This window comes from Arachis duranensis, chromosome 6 (assembly GCF_000817695.3).
Source record: "Arachis duranensis cultivar V14167 chromosome 6, aradu.V14167.gnm2.J7QH, whole genome shotgun sequence".
NCBI lineage: Eukaryota > Viridiplantae > Streptophyta > Magnoliopsida > Fabales > Fabaceae > Arachis > Arachis duranensis.
The window spans coordinates 12975219-12995036 of record NC_029777.3 but is presented as its reverse complement, the minus strand read 5'-3'; the positions used below and the strand labels follow the sequence as shown (position 1 = coordinate 12995036).

General features: G+C 33.9%; 2 protein-coding genes across 2 annotated transcripts in view; both read left to right on the top strand.

Annotated features, from left to right (window-relative positions):
• The window catches only part of LOC107492841 (RNA demethylase ALKBH10B), a 92051-nt gene that overhangs the window by 58597 nt on the left and 13636 nt on the right, over positions 1–19818 (top strand). The gene's annotated exons all lie outside the window — the stretch shown is intronic.
• On the top strand, positions 16228–17311 carry LOC127748434 (uncharacterized). The gene is made up of 3 exons (XM_052262956.1): positions 16228–16338; positions 16418–16888; positions 16937–17311. Exons 1-3 carry the CDS (start codon positions 16228–16230, stop codon positions 17309–17311), a joined length of 957 nt encoding a protein of 318 aa, XP_052118916.1.

Below are 19818 nucleotides of genomic sequence, written 5' to 3'. Positions count from 1 at the left end.
CTACAACATATGGAAAATTGTTGTGAGCGGTCTCAAGATCCCAACAAAAACAAGTGCTGATGGAGTGGTGACTCCAAAAGAAGAAGCTGAGTGGAACGAAGATGACAAGAAGAAGATAGAGCTTAATGCTAAAGCAATCAACTTTTTTCACTGTGCTATCAGCTTTGAAGAGTACCGGAAGGTGTCTAGATGTAAGACAGCCAAAGAAATCTGGGAAAAACTCCAGGTTATACACGAAGACACTAAACAAGTCAAAGAAACGAGGATTGATATGCTGCGAAAAGAGTACGAGATGTTCAGCATGAAGGATGGAGAAAGCATTGATGAAGCATTTGAGATTTTCAATCATAATCAACAACCTTGATGCTATGGGTACAAACTATACAGAACAAACCTTGATAAGAAAACTCCTTAGAAGCCTCACAAAAGAATAGAAAAACACTCCTACTGCCCTAACCGAGAGCAACAACATAAGTCCCATAACCTATGATGAGCTGAGAGGAAAAATCCTTGCCTATGAAGCCACACACACAAACACAGACTCAAAGAAAAAGGGAATAGCCCTCATGTCTCAAATAGAACCGAAAGAGAGTGAGTCTAGTGATGGTATTTCAGATGATGAGATTTTATTTTTTGCTAGGAGATTTAGAAGGATGATGAAGAACAAGGCCAAATACAAGGGCTCAAGTTCAAAGGACCACAAGTTCGACCTAAGCAAGGTGACGTGCCATCACTGCAAGGAGGCTGGACACTTTAAGCTAAACTGTCCAAAGCTTAAGAAGGAGGACAAAGGAAAGAAGAAAAGGAAGAGAGTACTCATGGAAGCTTGGGAGGATCTTGAAAATGACTCAAATGAAGATGAAGAATCTGAAGGTGAAGACAAAGATTGTTTCATGGCTGGAAACAACAATCTTGATGAGGTAAATTACTATGATTTAACCATAGATGATTTACATGCTATTATTGATGATCTCACTTTAAATACATCAAAACTGCTAAATAAATACAATGAGTGCAGATCTGAAAGAGATGTGTTAAGAGCTGAAAATGATGTTTTGAAAGAAAAAGTAAAGAAAACTGAATGTGCTTTGGACATTGTTGAAGAAAACAGATTTCTAAAATTTGAACTTGAAAAATTAAAAGGAAAGCACATCATGGATCCTTCTCATGAGTTAATTGCTAAAGATAAAAGATTAAATGATATGATTAAAAGGCTAAATGGTGACTTAGCAAAATTTGCTCAAGGTTCAAGTAACTTGGATAAATTACTTGCAAGTCAAAGACCATTGTTTGAAAAATCTGGTTTAGGCTACATAGCCAAGGAAGATGCAGTTTCAAATATTTCCTCTATAAAGTTTGTGGCTTCTTCATCAAATACAAAAAACACATCTATCAAATCTGGTATTGGGTATGTTTCCACACTTGAGGAGAAATTTGATGAAGTTCACACAAGCGAAACTGAACCTTCACCAAGAACCGAACCTACTTCAAACAGGCCAAGTTTGGGTTACATTTCGAAAAATGAAGCTGCTTTCAAGAAACCAATTTTCTACAACAAAACCTCATTTTCGAAAAATCCAAAGAGTTTCAAAAATTCTGGTGAAAATATTTTTGCAAAGAGGAATAATTATAACAAAAATCAGTTTGTAAAAAGAAATCCATCTCCTCCAAAAACCAAAAAATTTCAACCATTTAATCACTTCAAGCAATATAACTCACCTCAATTTCATCAACACACATCAAAAAATTATTGTGTTAATTGCAAGAAATTTGGTCACTCATATGCACAATGCTTCATTGAAAATAGAGTTGTAGGAAACAAAGTTTACAATGTTGTTTGTGATTTCAATGCACTTGGGCAACCAAGATGGATTAACTTCAAAGGATCCAAATTAATTTGGATACCTAAGGCTACTTGAAACTCTTCATGCAAATTTGCCTAACATCCAAGAACAAAAAGGACATGTGGTACATGGATAGTGGATGTTCAAGGCACATGACTGGAAGGTCAACCTACTTCATCAAACTAAACAAGTATGATGGAGGTTTTGTGACCTTTGGAGATGATGGTAAAAGTAAAATCATTGCTGTTGGAAAAGTAGGTAATGAGCAATCTACTTTCATTGATGATGTACTTTTGGTATGTGGTTTGAAACATAATCTTTTGAGTATAAGTCAGCTGTGTGATTTAGGATATTTAGTGACTTTCAAAAGATCTGAATGATGTGTTGTAAATGAAAAGACAAATAAAATAATGGTTGTTGCCAAGTGTTTTAATAATATGTATGGACTTACTCTTGATGAATTAAAGGATCAAAATGTAGCTTGTCTTTATTCTAAAGAATCTAAAAAGTGGTTATGGCACAAGAGATTGGGCCATGCAAGTATGTTTCAAATAAACAAACTTGTGAAGAAAGAATTAGTAAGAGGTCTTCCGCTGATAAAGTTTGACAAAGACATCACTTGTGATGCTTGCCAAATGGGAAAACAAACAAAAAGCTCTTTTAAACCAAAGAAAGACATCTCTACTAAAAGACCACTTGAGTTGCTACACATTGATTTATTTGGTCCAACAAGAACTCAAAGCCTAGGTGGTAAACATTATGGTTTAGTAATTGTGGATGACTATGCTAGGTTTGGTTGGGTTTTATGTATTACACACAAAAATGAAGCCTTTTCGGCCTTTGAACCTTTTTGCAAGAAAATTCAAAATGAAAAGGATTTAAAAATCTCCTCTATAAGGAGTGATCATGGAACTGAATTTGAAAATTTTATTTGAATTCTTTTGTGAGGAATTTGGAATATCTCACAACTTCTCTTGTCCAAGAACACCACAACAAAATGGTGTTGTGGAAAGAAGAAATAGAAGCATACAAGAGATGACAAGAGCTATGCTTTGTGAGAGTAATGTTCCAAAATTCCTTTGGGCTGAAGCAGTTAACACGGCTTGCCACATTTTGAATAGAACAATCATAAGGAAATTTTTGAAGAAAACCCCTTATGAACTTTGGAAAGGCTATCCACTAAACTTAGACTACTTACACATTTTTTGATGCAAATGTTTTGTTTTAAATAACAAGGATAATTTGGGTAAATTTGATCCAAAGGCTTATGAGTGTTTGTTTGTAGGATATTCCACAACTAGTAAAGCATATAGGGTTTATCATCAAGATGCTAGGATTATTGAGGAGTCCATACATGTTACATTTTGTGATACTAACTTGGTGCAAAGCTTTTTAGAAGATTGTGATGCAGAAAATCAAGTTCAAAAGGAAGTTGAAACAGGGCAAAATCAAGAAAATGAAAATTCTGCTCAACCTAATCCAGAAACTACAGTTGCGAAAAATTCGAGAGACAATTCCATTTTGTCTCATGAATCTGAGGGAGATCCTGAAGACAGTAGCACCCAAAATCCCTTGGTAACTGAATCTACCTCTAAGTCCACTAGACCTCATGAATGGAGATTCTTGAAGAATTATCCAGAGGAATTTGTCATTGAAGTCGTCTCACAAGGGGTTAGAACTCGGTCATCCACTAGAAAGGCAAATGAAGGATCAAACATTGCCATTCTCTCACAAATAGAGCCTCAAAATGTCAAGGAAGCCCTCAGTGACCCTTCTTGGGTTAAAGCAATGGAGGATGAGGTTCTTGAGTTTGAAAAGAACCAAGTGTGGACTTTGGTTCCAAGGCCGAGTGGAAAGAAAGTGACCGGCACCAAGTGAATATTTCGGAACAAGTTAGGGGAAGATGACAACATTGCAAGAAACAAGGCAAGGCTTGTGGCACAAGGATATGACCAAGAAGAAGGAATAGACTTTGATGAATCATTTGCCCCTGTTGCCCGGATGGAAGCCATAAGACTTCTCTTAGCCTATGCTGCATTTTGTGGTTTTAAATTATATCAAATAGATGTGAAATGTGCATTTTTAAATGGTGTGATAGATAGAAAAGTGTATGTGGAGCAGCCACCTGGTTTTGAAAATAAAGAGCATTCTGATCATGTTTTCAAATTATCTAAAGCTCTCTATGGTTTAAGACAAGCTCCTAGAGCTTGGTATGAGAGACTTAGCTCTTTTCTTTTGAAAAATAGTTTTCAAAGAGGCACCACAGGCACAACTCTATTTATCAAAAATTCTAATGATTCTTTTATTCTAGTCCAAATATATGTTGATGACATTATTTTTGGATCAGCAAATAAATCCCTTTGTTCTGAATTTGAAAAACTCATGACAAGTGAATTTGACATGAGTATAATGGGTGAACTTAATTTTTTCCTTGGGCTACAAATTAAACAAACTAAAAATGGTATTTTCATTCATCAAGAGAAGTATGCCAAGGAATTAGTTAAGAAATTTGGTATGAAAAATGCCAAATCCATGGGAACTCCCATGCACCCAAACTCTAAATTAGATAAGGAAGAAACTGAAAAAGATGTAGATGAGACTAGGTATAGAGGAATGATTGGTTCTCTTATGTACTTAACATCCTCTAGACCCGACATTGTGCAAAGTGTTGGATTGTGTTCTAGGTTCCAATCCAAACCTAAAGAGTCACATCTTTCAGCAATTAAAAGGATCATTAGATATGTTCATGGCACATCCAATTTTGGTCTTTGGTATCCTAAGATTGATGATTTTTCTGTAATTGGTTATTGTGATGCAGATTTTGCTGGTGATAGAGTTGATAGAAGGAGCACTTCAGGCCTATGCTGTTTTCTTGGAAAGTCCTTAAATATTTGGACAAGTAAGAAGCAATCAACAGTGGCTTTATCCACTGCAGAGGCTAAGTATATAGCTGCTTCTTCTTGTTGTTCTCAACTTTTATGGTTAAAAATACAGATTGCTGATTACAAATTAAATGCTGAAAATATTCCCTTAATGTGTGATAATATGAGTGCCATCAATATTTCTAAAAATCCACTTTTGCACTCTAGGACTAAACATATTGAAGTGAAATTTCACTCAACAAGAGAACATGTCCAAAAGGGGGATATTAGTATTCAATTTGTTAAATCTGAAGAGCAATTAGCAAATATTTTCACAAAACCATTAGCTGAGGATAGATTCTGCATGCTTAGGACTTATCTAGGAATTTTGAGTTATGATTCCTTATTTGAAAAATGCTGATGTATTTGCTGGAGCTTTTTGTCTCATAAATAGGTATGAGACAATTCTGGGCAGGTGATGAATGTTTCCTTCAATTCAGCGTGTTCTTGGCTTGTTTCAAGTGAAAGTTAATTTGGGTCAACCCCAAAATCAGATCTAGAGTGGTCCAATGTGTTTCCTTAAATCCAACCATCTCTAGGCCCATATATGAATGTTACACTTTTTTGTTGTTGGTGGTGGGCTGTGTGCTTAATTTTTTTTGAAAAGGATTTTTCATTTAATGTTTTTTATCCAAAAAGGTTTTCAGTTTGATTTTTTTGGTTTTTCAAAATTTAAAATTAATTTTCTGTTTTATTTTTAAATCAAATAAAATCTTTCTTTTATGAGGTCAGGTCTTTTCATGTCATTTCAAAAGGTGATGCAGTTGCATGGTTTTGGAATCCACTTTTGAGTACGGTTACCAACACTCCCTCTCTTTCCTCCATAACTTCTCCTCAAACCCTTCGGTTTCTTCCCTCTCACTCCATTGCTTCTCTTCCCTCAAAAGCCTAAATCTAACCAAATGGGGAAGAAAGTTATTGCTAAAAGAGCACCGCGTGAAAAGATTCATAAGCTTCCTAGACCATCAACTCGATCTCAAGACCCCACTTTCACTCCTTCACCTTCTCCTCCTACCTCTCCTCCTCGCTCTGCTTCAATGGCATGAACCAAGACCACACCAAGGTACCTGCCCCTGCCAATTCGACACCACCACCGAAGGCCACAACTTCCAAGCCAGGCTCCTCAAAACCTGGTTCTGCGAAGCCTAGCTCCTCCAAGGGCAAACGTCTGGCGATTGAGGAACATGTTCCCGAACCAACACAACCCAAATCCAGGTCGGTTCTTGTGCGCTCTCAACAAGGTAACACTCGAGTCCCTCTCAAAAATGTTAAAGAACCAGACATTGGACCTTTTGATCACAAAGCTCACTTTTTGACCTCTCACTCAAACTATAACCCCTATAGATTCAAATCTGCCATGAATAATGACTTTTATGATGGGGTTATCAAGTATCGCACCCTATATCCATCTTTTCTCGCTGATTTGCCATCTTTGAAAAGAAAAGGTTTTCCATTTGTTGATAACTTGATTTTTCTGGACTGGAATCATCTTTTTGACATCAAAAAGCCTGTTATCCCATATTGGTCAAAGAATTTTATGCAAACATGACTTATCATGAAGGCACTGCTCATTCGTATGTAAAAGGGCCGAGACATAGTTTTAAATAATGAAACTATCAGTGATGCTTTGAAGTATACTGATGTTGGGCCTTATGCTTACACTTCGGTTAAGTGGGATGAAGGAGTTGGAATTTCTTTTCATGATGCATTGGCTCACATTTGTGAACATGTTTCTTTAATTGATGGTATTACACCCACTCACAAAGCCCTAGGATATGAGCGTGCTCATTTGCACCTAATGGTCAACCACATTATTCTGCCTCAAAGCGGCTCATATCAAAGGGTTTCCTACACTGATACTCTTGTTTTATATGCCCTTCTCACCAAAACTGAAATTTCATTTGCATACTTGATGGTTAGATATAAATTTGACTCTGTTAGGAGTGAAAAGGACAAAGCACTACCTTATGGCATGTTTCTAACTTGCATATTTGAGTATTTTGGTGTTGACTTGACCAATGAGGAATATGAAAATAGACATTCATACCTAAAAGGGGGTGGTTCAGTGAAACAGAACAAAGGACCTACTCGATCTGAAAGGGTGGTCTTAGATGATGAAGATGATGACTTTGTTCATGAGGATTCTCCGTCTCTCTCCACTGAGGGTACATCCATCTCTACTGGAAAGAAATTTGTTTTGCTAAATATGGTTAAAGATGTTGTTCAGAAGTTTGTTTCCCAACAAATCACATGATTGCGATGAGCAAAGAGCAAAGAAAATTAGCTAGCAAACATGAGAATTTCCTAAAGAAATCAAGGGATAGAATGGCTGTGTTCATGACCTTCATTGATAACCTTCAAAAGGATGAAGACCCTGCCACTGATGTTGACGAGGAAGCTGATTCGAAGGGAAATGATTCTGATGCCTAAGATTTGTCTCATGAAAACTGCTGCTGCTGCTCTCTTTTTGTCTCATGAATTCTATTTCTTTAGCTACTTTTGAACTGTTTTAATCTTGAATGACTGTAATAAGTCTAAATATTGTTGCACTTTTGTTAGTTCAGTTAGTACTTGGGACTATAGTCTAACTCTTTTCTGCAGGTTCAATATGTTGCTTTTGTTGATCTTGCTTGTTGTTTGCCCTTGATAACAAAAGGGGGATTAGGACAATGAGATGGTAAAATGTGTTAGGACAAGTTTTTTTGGCTTTGCTGCATTAAAACTTGATTTCACATGATGCTTTTGCTGCTGATACCAGCTTAATGATTGGGCTGATTATATGGTGTTGCCTATTTGATGTGTATAGCTCTTCACTGTACTCTCTTTAAGTGTAATGTAAAACAGGAACAAAGAGGAAAGCATGAATCCAGGGGGAGCTAATCTTGAATAAGAAAGGGGAGCAACACAAGAGCAAATGACAAAAATCAAAGGGAGTTTTCAAACTTACTCAAATTAATTTCCTTTTGATTATTGCTTAAATTATGTTTGTCATCAAGGGGGAGATTCTTGAGTTTAGAAATTTACTAAATTAATTAAGTGACGACAAACATTATTTTTGGGTAAAATAAATAATTAGTGTTGATTAATTATAATTACTTATTACTAATTGTTTATTATTGCAAGCCAAAATTCAATAGCCCAAATTAAATGAAAAGCAATCAGCAAGGATGTTGGGCTGAAAGCAAAATTAAGAGCCCAAAGAAAAGCAAAGAAAGAAGCCAAAGAAATCAAAACGGGCCAAGCATATCACTACCCGGATCCAAGCCCGATCTGATTTCAGAAAATCTATTCCCTCCATCTTGCTCCCACCAAAGCAACGTTCCCCTCTCTTGTGTCTAAGTCAAATCAGAGTTTCAGAAAAGTAAGAAAGAGAAAGAGAAAGCTTCTTTCATAAGCTTATCACCAAAGAAGCAAGAAAGAAAAAGATAAAGCTTGAAAAGCAGGTTTTAAATCACCGAGTTCAAACCAAATCAAGCTTAGGTTAAAGGTAATCCATTTTCTCTTGCATGCATCAGATCTTCATCTCTTCTTCCCAACTCTCTGCTCTATCCAAAATAGGATACAAAGAAAAGATAGTTTCTGCTCTTCCCTGCTGTGTATCCACGGTCTTAAACATGACTTGGGAACCAAGTTGATTTTCAAGGGGTAAGATTAAGTTGACTATTGGAAGATTTCTATGGCTGCTGTTTTATGACTTTCGGTCAAGATGAAGAAGTCAGAGGCAGAGTTTCTAATTTGGGGATTAAGGAGAAAAAGTGAATCTGTGGGTTGGTGAAGCTCAAGACTCAAGGTGTTGACCTTGGAAGAAGGACCAAGGAACTGGCAAGGAGATAAAAGAAGCTTGATGTTCATTCAGAAAGTAAGGAGAGAAAACTAGAGTATTGAAGTTTTGTTCTGAGAAGTGTTCTTTGAGAAAGTTCAACTAACTGGACAGTGTAACCAAACCAAATGTGCATTTCGCCAGTATGAAGAACTGAATCAGAGCTTGCTAATCTGGTTTTCGCATAGCACAAAGGCTGTTGATGAATTCAATCTCCTTCATGTTTTACTGATTGTAATGTACTTTTCTATGTTTATCTTTCTGTAATTTCTTGTGAGAAAAGGCATTGTGAGAAAGCTCAAGTAAAAGCCATGAGTGGAAAAAGGTTGAGTGATACACTTGAGAGAAAAGTCTAGAGTTATTTTCTGATTTCTTTAGGTTAGTTAAGTGTCTTGTATCTTGTACCTGTTTGGTATCCCTTTCTTAGTTGGGTTAGCACTAAGAGTGAATAGTTAGGTGTTAGCATAGCCAATGTCAAGTTAGGTTAGAACTTGAGTGTGAAATTGGTGTATGTAATACTTTTAACTATAGTGGAAATTCCTCCATTATTGTGGAGGAGACTGGACTAGGTTGCATAGCACAAAGCAACCGAACCAGGATATATGCTGTGTTAGCTTTTCTCTTCTCTGCTGTGTTCTGTTTTTTTGATATTCATGAGACAAAAATAAATTATCTCATAAATTTTCGCTGCTGAGTACAAACAGAATCAGAATTGAAAGTTTTGTTTAAAAGAGTTATAACAATTACAAAAAAGAAGACATAGATTCAACCCCCATTCTCTAAGTCTACCACAACCTTCAGTTGTTATTTTCACTGTCACTGTTCATTAATTTACCAACAATATAACCATCTCCAAAGTGCTATATGCCTATATCATCGTCAACATGTTATATATGGAAAATGGCTGCTGTAAGAACGATAACATGCATAATGTACATATCCTAGAATGGATTAGAAGCCACTTCAATCATTTGGTTAATATATAAGTGGCCAGTTTTAAGTGAGTATATACAAAATCTAGTGTATGTTCTTATCATTATTACTCATTAAATCAATATGATACCGCATAAAAAAAAATTATTAAAATTTTATTTTGTATCAAAGTATAAGCTTGGATAAAATTCTCGTATATATTCAGGTAGATTTTTTAAAGTGTTTCAGTAATCCAATGCAATTAAGTGATTAACTAAAGGTTTGTGTGTTACTTGTAAAGATTTGAATTTTACTAAATAAATGTTAAGCACAAACACTTTTGATGAATTCTTTTAAGACTGTTTATAGTGATTGAACCTAAGTTGACAAGTCATGGTAATTATTTTCCAAAAAAACAAATTTAAAGCAAAAAAAATATTAGTTCACCTCAAATTTTATTCCTTTAAAATAATATTTTCATTAAAATATCATTCACTTCGATATTTTTTTCACAAATTATTTTTTATTTAAATTTTTTATTTTAATAAATAAAAATAGTAATTATTTTAAAATTTTAATCTTGTAGACATTTTTCTTTAGACTTTTCAAAATTAGAATAATTGTTCTCAAACGAACACCCCTTAAAATCTTCTGTGCTTATTATTATTATTAAGCTTATAAAATCTTCTGTAGCTAATATTATCAAAATCATGATTTCTTTTAGCATTAAAAAATCATGGTTCTTTTAGTTAATAAACCAAATCCGGTTCAATATTATCAAAATTTCAGGACCAAACATCACACAAGCATAACCATCAGTACGACACTAAGGATAGCCACACATTTAGAATATTGGCACTTGGACCCTAAAAAATCAAATATAACTTTACCCACCATAGACAATTTCTTGTTTTGATTGATGGTTTAGGAGGATATAAAATCATAAATGAATGAATATAATCTTGTGTGTTTAGCATCACATAATGATCATGGTGATGAAAAAATAAAGAGAAAGGAAGCAGCTTTATTTTCATGCGGGAACCAATAAGCTAAACTCTAAAAAGCCTAAGACTCAGTACAGTTGTTATTATAGGCAATGCCATCATTAGTCATCCATTAACCAATCTCTGCCGATGAAGACATGGAGGAACCTAGTTGGAAAATGAAAAAAATCTTTTAATGATTATAGCCATTTATAAATCAGATTAATCAAGTTAATTTTTGTATTTTTTTGTACATACTAAATACCAATGTAGATACCTTAGTCAGTGCGAAAGTTTGAAACAAAATTTTGGGGGCAAATAGAAAATAATTATCAAGATATTTTTGATATGGATCTTATTTAAGATAAGTTCGTCTAACCTCATCTTTCTGATTTGGGTGATATTATTACCAAATTTAAAACCGTTTTTTAGGGTCTCGTTCCAAAGAATTAAGGTCAAACTCATCAGATGCAATTCTTTGAACTTTTGAAGATTGTATCTCACTTTCTTCGTGATTCATTAAAGTAGAAGAACTATCTACATGTGTTAATATTGTAAAAGTTATATGTTCTCCTTCTTGAATATTAGCATTCCTCTTAAAAAATACATCAATTCTTTGAATTTTCATAATTATTTTATATAAAAATTTGAATATATATCATGTAAAATATGTAAAAAAAAATTAGAAAGAAAAATATTAAAATTTATAATATCATTAAATTTTTTTATCAATTTATACAAATACAATAATATCAATATTTATGAATATTTTAATAATTTTTATCATATAAAAAATTAAATTAAATAAACAGTAAAATATAAAATAATATTAGTTTATATAAATAAAAAAATACTTAATTTTTTATACTTGAACTCAAAGGTAGAAGGAGTGTTGCTTATTGAATAGAGAGTTGCGAAATGCGAATACACTCATTTCAGTCCAAATCCAACATGTTTTAAATGTTTAAAACTAAAAACTATTATATAATAAAAGCAAGAGATGAAAATTAAACTTTGATATTTTAAATCATAATAAAGTATTTAAACTAACTGAGATATTTTTTATTTTTTGAAAAAGTATTACTAATCTTTTTAACAAAAATTTGGGAAGCCATGACTTCCCATATCTCAACTAAACTCCGCTCCTGACCTTAGTTATTTTAAATATTGGTATAATAGAACTTACTATACTATATTTTATAACAAAAATATATGTTAATACTCCATGGGTAACAGTTTTATAAAGAGCACAAAAATACTAGAAGATTAATAACTTTTAATTAACACACTAAATTTTATTCGATTGATTTCTAATCACATTGACATATTGAATTTGTTGAGAAACATGTAGTTAAGTTAAAAAGAAAGTAATGAAAGTGTTACTCGTCTTAGGGTCTCTTTCTTTCTTTTTCTCTGCATGTTGCTGCTGCTCTTTGCTCTTTTCCACTCTTGTAGTGCAACAATCTCTGCTCCTTCCACCCTGCTTTCTCTTCTTCTTCATTCTAAATTCTCAAAATGCCTTCTTCTCTTCCCAAATCATACCTTTTGTTTTATATATGACAAAGTGTATATTTATTCATATGACTTTTTATCTTTTCCTATATTATTAGCTTTCTAGTTGCAGGTGTCAAAAAGTAGCAACATGCATGCTTTTATGAGGATATAGCTAGTTTAATTATACAGGGAATTGATTTTTTCTCTTTTTTTTTTCATGTTAAGTGTAATTTTTTTTAGTTTTTTAGTTGTGTATTTTATTAATAATAATGAAATTTCAAACTTTTTTACCTAAATAAGAATAACATAAGATTATTTTCTGCACTACTAAACCCTCAAAAACCACTTCTTTTAACTTAAATATAGAAATCTTTACAATTTGATAAAACATTCATCTCTATTTAACAACTGACTACTAATATTGACGTGTGGTAAAAGCCTAGTTATAGGTATTGCATTAAACTAAACAAGTGGCAGCAGATAAATCCATTATCCATGCCCCTTAACAAACTAGGAAGGTTAGTAATTTAATTACGTAAGTACATTATAAATTTATAACAAGGAACCTACTTAAATGAAGATATTAAAAATATTTTTTTATAAAGATTTTTATATTAAAAATATATTATAAAAATTTAATTATATTTTAAAAAAAATATTTTTATCAACTTTTCCTATAATAAAAATTAATCACTTCAATTCCTCTCATCATTGAACACGTGTCTTGGCTACACACAACTGTATTCCTTTTTTATGACCAAAGTTTGGTATTGAACAAATTTAATTTTGATGAGCTTCTCAATTTTAACTTTAACCTTAAACCCCAACTCCCACCTCACTCCAATTCAACACCACCACCACCTCTAATCTTTATCTCACTATTACATATCCAAACTCAATTCTTTTATTTTGAAAAGAAAAATATTCAAGTAAATTAATATTGTTGTAAAATAACTTTTTTAGGAAGAAAAAAAAGATCAATCAAGTTCTGTGGTACAAAATATATAGATTTTTAAAATATTTATAAAATAATATTATAGAAAGTGAATTTTAAGTATGAAAACTTTTATTATTAAAAAAAATATGAAAAATAAGAAATCACAAACCAGAATTCTTAGTTGTTAGTAATTTGTTTTTTTCCATTTAAAAGAATTTATGAATCGAAAACTACACTTTTCATTAATTCTAAATGTTTTCTAGACCGTAAACGTCCGAAAATTCTTTCCCCATAGAGGAAGCTTCCATCTTTTCAAATTAAACTTATTTTTCCAAAGATCAACATCAAATTTATTTCTTAACTCCGTTAAGTTACCAAATAAATGAGGATTGAGTTAGTTCTACATTAATTAACGACATCTCTTATGCTTTGATGTCCTGAAACAATCCAAGTTACGTTTTAATGATATCATCTCATGCGTCAATCCAGAACCATAACGTTATATAGACTTCTAATATATGTATATTGTACCACTGCCACATGTAAGCACGGATGCAAATATTTTATGAATTAGTTTAAATATTTATATTATAACGGATGCAAATATGTAAGAATCTCTTTAACTTTATACAAATTTACATCTGTATATTATAACTGTCCTATATATATATATATATATATGGGCTTAGAAGAAAATATTTGATATCTTTTGACTTTCTCTATGTTATAGATACTGATGTGGCTCTTTCTATTAGTTTAAATATTTTTAAAAAATGGTATGATAAGTTGATGGTATTATATTATAATTTTTATGACTTAAAAATCTAAAATTTGATATTTATTGACAAAAAAAATTATACAAAAATTTACGTAAAAAAATTCTTGAAAACTTGTTAGGTATATAACCCATTATCCATACTCCTTCAAATATTTTTTTTTTCATGAAATATATTAACACAAGAGATATTAGAGAATTAAACATGAAAAGCTCCCAACTCAAATAAAATACTCAAAATGCTTTAATCATTAAACTGTATGTTGGCTTACTCCCTACATTTTTATTTACAAATTATTTTAAAAGTGCTACGTATACAGTAAAAAATTAATGATTAAATATATAAATCACCATATATATATATATTAGTTATGAAAAATTGAGAATAATATCAAATTTATCATAGTAAATAAATCTGTAATAAACTAATAATTAAATATGTTTGTAGTAGTATAATAAAAATATTTATAAAATATTAAATATATTTTTGTACATAATAAATTAATAATTGATTATTAGTATTTGACTTTTTTGTGTATACGTGATATTTTATCTATTATCTATATATTAAAACAGAATTAAAGATAGTTTCTACAATCATTTTTAACCTCTTTAGTTTCTATCATGATGCCACATAGGATTTGGTGGCTTTAAATTCATTTTTAGACTTCTACTTTTCTTTCTTCAACTACAAAAAATAATAACAATAATAATAATAATAAAATAAAAAGAAATAACAAAAATTATCATGAAACCTCCCATTAAAATTATGAAACGTTACAAGGAATACAATTCAATGTAAATCAATATAATAATTTTACCTTAATCTCCCATTAAATTTATGAAATGTTACACCTTATTAAAAGTTTAATATACACTTACCATATCCTACATTGATCTTAAGTACACGTTACTTTATGAATTAGGGTATATCTAAAATAAACATAATAATTATGTGTTTATTAAATATATCACATTTATATAGATTATTAGATTATATTAGATAAAAATAAAAGATTAATATAAAAGAAGAGTATTGATGGACTTTAATAAATATAAAATATCTTAATATATAATTAAATGCTCTAAATGACAATATTTTAATACACAATATTTTAAGTGGTCACATAATTTTTTATTTAAATAATTAAATATAAAATATATAAATACAAAATATATGAGTATTTTTTATTTAATAAAATTAATTATTATGCAAAACTTTTTTAAAATATTAAAAAATTATCCATTAGATTTAATTAGATGAAAATCAAAGGCTAATATGAAAGAAGAGTATTGATGAACTCTAATAAATACAGAATATCTTAATACATAAATAAATGTTTTAAATGACAATACTTTAATACACAATACTTTAAATGGTAACAAAATCTTTTATTCTTAAATGATTAAATATAAAATATATAAATACAAAATATATGAGTATTTTTTATTCATTAAAATTAATTATTATGCTTTCTATAATATTAAAAAATATATTAAAATGATATTTTAAACTGCAACATAAAAATATAAAATAATTAAATTTTATTTTATATTACTTGATAAATAATTAAATTATTATATTCAATATTTAACTAACTATTTTTGTGAAAAATGTAATTATGTAATATAATTTTTTTCAAATATTTGTCTAAATATAGTTTATTCAAAATATTATATATAATACATAAAAATATTATTTTTTAGTTTTATTTTAAGAAAACTAAATAAATAATATGTATTATATGTATGTATGTAATAGTGCCTGATATAGGATTGATATACATTTTTTTATTCTTTAGACTCTCTAATATATATGTTACCTCATGACTCTCTCCTCTAATCTTTCTTATTCATATTTTATTTTGTAGTAATATTAAGTAGATAATAGTTTAAAATTATTTTTAAATTTAAAATTTATAGTTTTATATATATAATATTTATAGGACAAAAAACAGAAATAAGCCAAGGGAAGCCAAAATTTACGTGAATTAGCCAAGTTGAAAATTGCTTCATCAATCAACCAAAGGACATCTCTATGTAATTCAAACCAGCTGAATTCGAATTACATTTCTATATAATTCGAACCTACTCAACTCGAATTATATAAGAACGAAATGCTCAGTAATTCGATTCTATATGGTTCGAACTATAAGCACACATAATTCAAACTAGGTGAGTTCGAATTACATTAGCAAGCTTCCCCAGGTAATTCGAACCAGTCAGGTTCGAATTACCTCCATGCACGCTATTCAACGTAATTCGAAGTGAGTTAATTCAAATTACACAAATCGTATTTCGAACTAGGCTGGTTCGAATTAGTGAGGACCAGACCTGTATATATATGGTGTGATCGTGAGTTGCTCTCATTAGAGGGTGTAATATAGCTAGTGAGGAGAGTTTTGTAGTGTTGGTTCACCATAGAGGATCGATTAAGAGAAAAACTCGTTCCGGTATGAAGTTCACTGATAAGGATCCTCTCTGTATTATCGTGAGGCCTACGACGATGACCTTGTTAGCTCTGTATTGCTGAAAGTTGGTATGGAAGGTGTGAAACGGGTTAAGAAATTTTTCTATCACATTCCAATCACGGTGCTCCAAGAAACCGTGAAGTATGATTGTTTCACGATCGGGAGTGATGAGGACTTACACGTCATGTTTCATTGTCGCCGACAGTTTCTAAAGTGAGGACACCAGAACTGTTGGCAAAGTTGGTTGATGTGGTATCTAGCTCGGGGGTTCGAACCGAAATACCACTACTTTAGCCACGGTAGCCGGTTCTAGCTCCAGACCTGCCGTTGCTTCTTCCTCCGTCCCTGCGTACGAGCCACCCGTCCAACCTGTCGCCTCCCCTTCGTTCGCTGTTGATCTCAACGGCAATGTAGGCGATGAGGTCGGAATAGGAAAATTTTTGCCGACCTCTTTACAGTGTGTTGAACCGGCTGGGGTTAGAAATGGATTGTATGATGATCCAGAGGACGATGACGTCGAGCCGGATATGATTGCTGATGACAGTGGCGATGATATTGGAGCGAGTGAGCCTGCTGGGGCAGGAGGTGGTTCTAGCTCTGGCATACAGCAATACCCTCCATATTTTTCCTCTTTGGACTTGGATGCCATGAGGCAGGAGGGGGTTCCTGGGCAGCCTGCTGGATTTGGCGCTAGAGATGCTGAAGGGTCTGTAGGTCTGACAGAGTTCCAGGTTGGTCAGCAATTTTAGGATAAAGATGAGGCCCTGTTAAGTGTGAAGACTTACAGCATCCGTCGAGGGGTACAGTACAAGGTAGTGGAGTCTGACTATCGCCGGTATGTGGGCAAGTGTTCTGAGTTCGGGAATGGGTGCACATGGTTGATTCGGCTGAGTCTCCGACAGTGCAAGGGCCTTTGGGAGGTCAAACGGTACAATGGACCGCATACGTGTCTCGCCACCTCCATCTCCAGCGACCACAGGAGTTTGGATTATCATATGATATCCGCATTCATTAGGCCAATGGTTAGGGCTGATGCATCCGTCAGCATCAAGGTGCTCCTAAATGCCACGGCCGCACATTTTGGGTTTAGGCCGACGTATAGGAGGGTCTGGTTGGTGAAGCAGAAGGCTGTTGCCCTCATCTATGGTGACTAGGATGAATCATACAACGAGCTCCCTAGGTGGGTGTTAGGAGTCCAGTTGATGATGCCTGGTACTGTTGCAGTCCTTAGGACTAGCCCTGTTCGAGTTGGTGGACAGCTGGACGAGTCTCAAGCTTATTTTCACAGACTATTCTGGACGTTTCCACCGTGTATCGAGGCATTCCGTCATTGCAAGCCCCTGGTTAGTATTGACGGCACCCATCTGTATGGCAAGTATGGGGGAATGTTGCTTGTCGCGATTGCACAGGACGGGAACTCCAACATACTCTCTGTTGCATTCGCATTAGTCGAGGATGAGAATACTGAGTCCTGGTCCTTCTTTCTATCCCACCTGCATCAGCATGTGACACCGAAGCCGAGTTTGCTGGTTATGTCGGACAGGCATAACAGCATCAAGGCCGCGCTTGAGGCTCCCGATGGAGGCTGGTTGCCTCCATCTGCATACCGGGTATTCTGCATTCGACATGTAGCGGCAAATTTCTCCCTAACCTTCAAGGGCAAAGACGCAAGGAGGCTATTTGTCAATGCGGCGTACGCTAAGACCGAGGTCGAGTTCGATTACGGTTTGATATTTTATGGTCTGAAGACCCGGCGATGTGTGAGTGGGCGAACCGGATTGAGTATTCGTTGTGGACATAGTGCTGCAGACCCCTAACTGTAGGTACCCATCTCCTCAAGCCTAGCTTAAGTAGGGAAGCCATCTGATGTGAATGCAGTTGCCGGTCTTATCGGCAAATAGCTGAGTGTCCAACAACATCATGATATAGGCACGAGCAAAGCGCCACACAGTCTCCTCATCAGCTCCCTCGGGGCACTCTCCAAAAGCCTCCTAGAACCAGGTGCAGTTTACTGCGAACTTCTAAACCTAGCTCGGAGGAGGAATCACTCCAAGCAACTCCTGGAACCACACCCAAGCTGGACGGCCACCCTGGATATATATCTGGAAATCTGTAAGGCAACTGCTGACATAACGCCCGTCCACTGGCAACCCCAACTGGTACGCCACGTTCTGAAGCGTGATCGTGCACTCTCCGAACGGCATATGGAAGGTGTGCGTCTCAGGACGCCACCGCTCCACGAAGGCACTGACAATGGGCTCATCTAACCGGAACCATCTATCGTTCAGTCTCGCTAGATGGTATAACCCGGCCATCTACAAGTACGGAACATACCGCTCATCGAGTCGCATGCCCTGTTGCCGCCGCATGCTCTTGATGCATCACTGTGGCTGGGCATAACATGGACCGCATTATTAGAACCACTTAGAAAACCAGTGACAAAAATAACTAACACCAGAAACCACTTGTGGAAACCACTAACACAATCTACATGCGAAACCATTATAACAAACCAGTTGCAAAACCACATGCTTAAACCGCTAACATAAACCACATACAAATCCACTTATGAAGAACACATGCAAAACCACTATCCTAAACTGCTTACAAAGGCACATAGTAAACCACTTCCAATGCCACCAAAATAAACCGCAAAAATAATTCATCAACAAAACCGCATACAAAAATACTAACAAAAACCACTAATAAAAACTACTAACCTAAACCGCCAACAAAACCACATGCTTAAACCGCTAACATAAACCGGAAGCAAATCCACTTACGAAAACCACATGCAAATTCACTATCATAAACCGCACACAAAACCACATAATAAACCACTTCCAATACCACTTACATAAACCACCAACTAAACCGCATGCAAAACCTCTAAAATAAACCACTCGCAATACTACTACGATAAACCATAACATAAACCGCCACTAAAACCGCATATAAAACCACTAACTCAGATAAACTGCTAGCACAAAGTTTTCTATCTACTAACCTCGTCGTTGATGAACCCGGCTATATGAGCAACTCCGTCCAACCGATATAGCCTTTCCGGATCGTCCCCCATCGGCTGAGTATTCTGTTCGAGTCTTTGTCGGATCGAATCTGGGTTGTTTTCTCTGGGATTTTGTGGGGCATGAGAATGGAATAGTGGTTCGAATGAGGATGATTCGAACTCCTTATATAGTCGAAACCTATGTAATTCGAACCAGCCCCGTTCGAATTAGTATTTGGAACAAATTGTGAGTAATTTGAACCATCTAGATTCAAATTACTTGGGGAAGCGTTCACGTGTGTAATTCGAACCAAGGCAGTTCGAATTATGCTCCTTCGTAGTTCTAATCACGTAGGTTCGAATTAGGTTAATCAGGTGTTCCTTTATAATTTGAGTTATCTTGGTTCGAATTATATGTTAATGTAGTTCCAATCCAGCTAGTTCGAATTACATAGTAACGTGATTTGGCTGATTCGTAAAGCTATTTTCAGTTTGGCTTATTTATGTAACTTGTTTCCTCTCTTAGCTTAATTGTGTTTTTTGTCCATATTTATAATTATATATTTATAATAAGATTATTTTTAAATATTTTTTATTTTTTTAGTTAAATTTTTTATTCTCTAACTCAACAAGACTTATATATATAAAAAATTA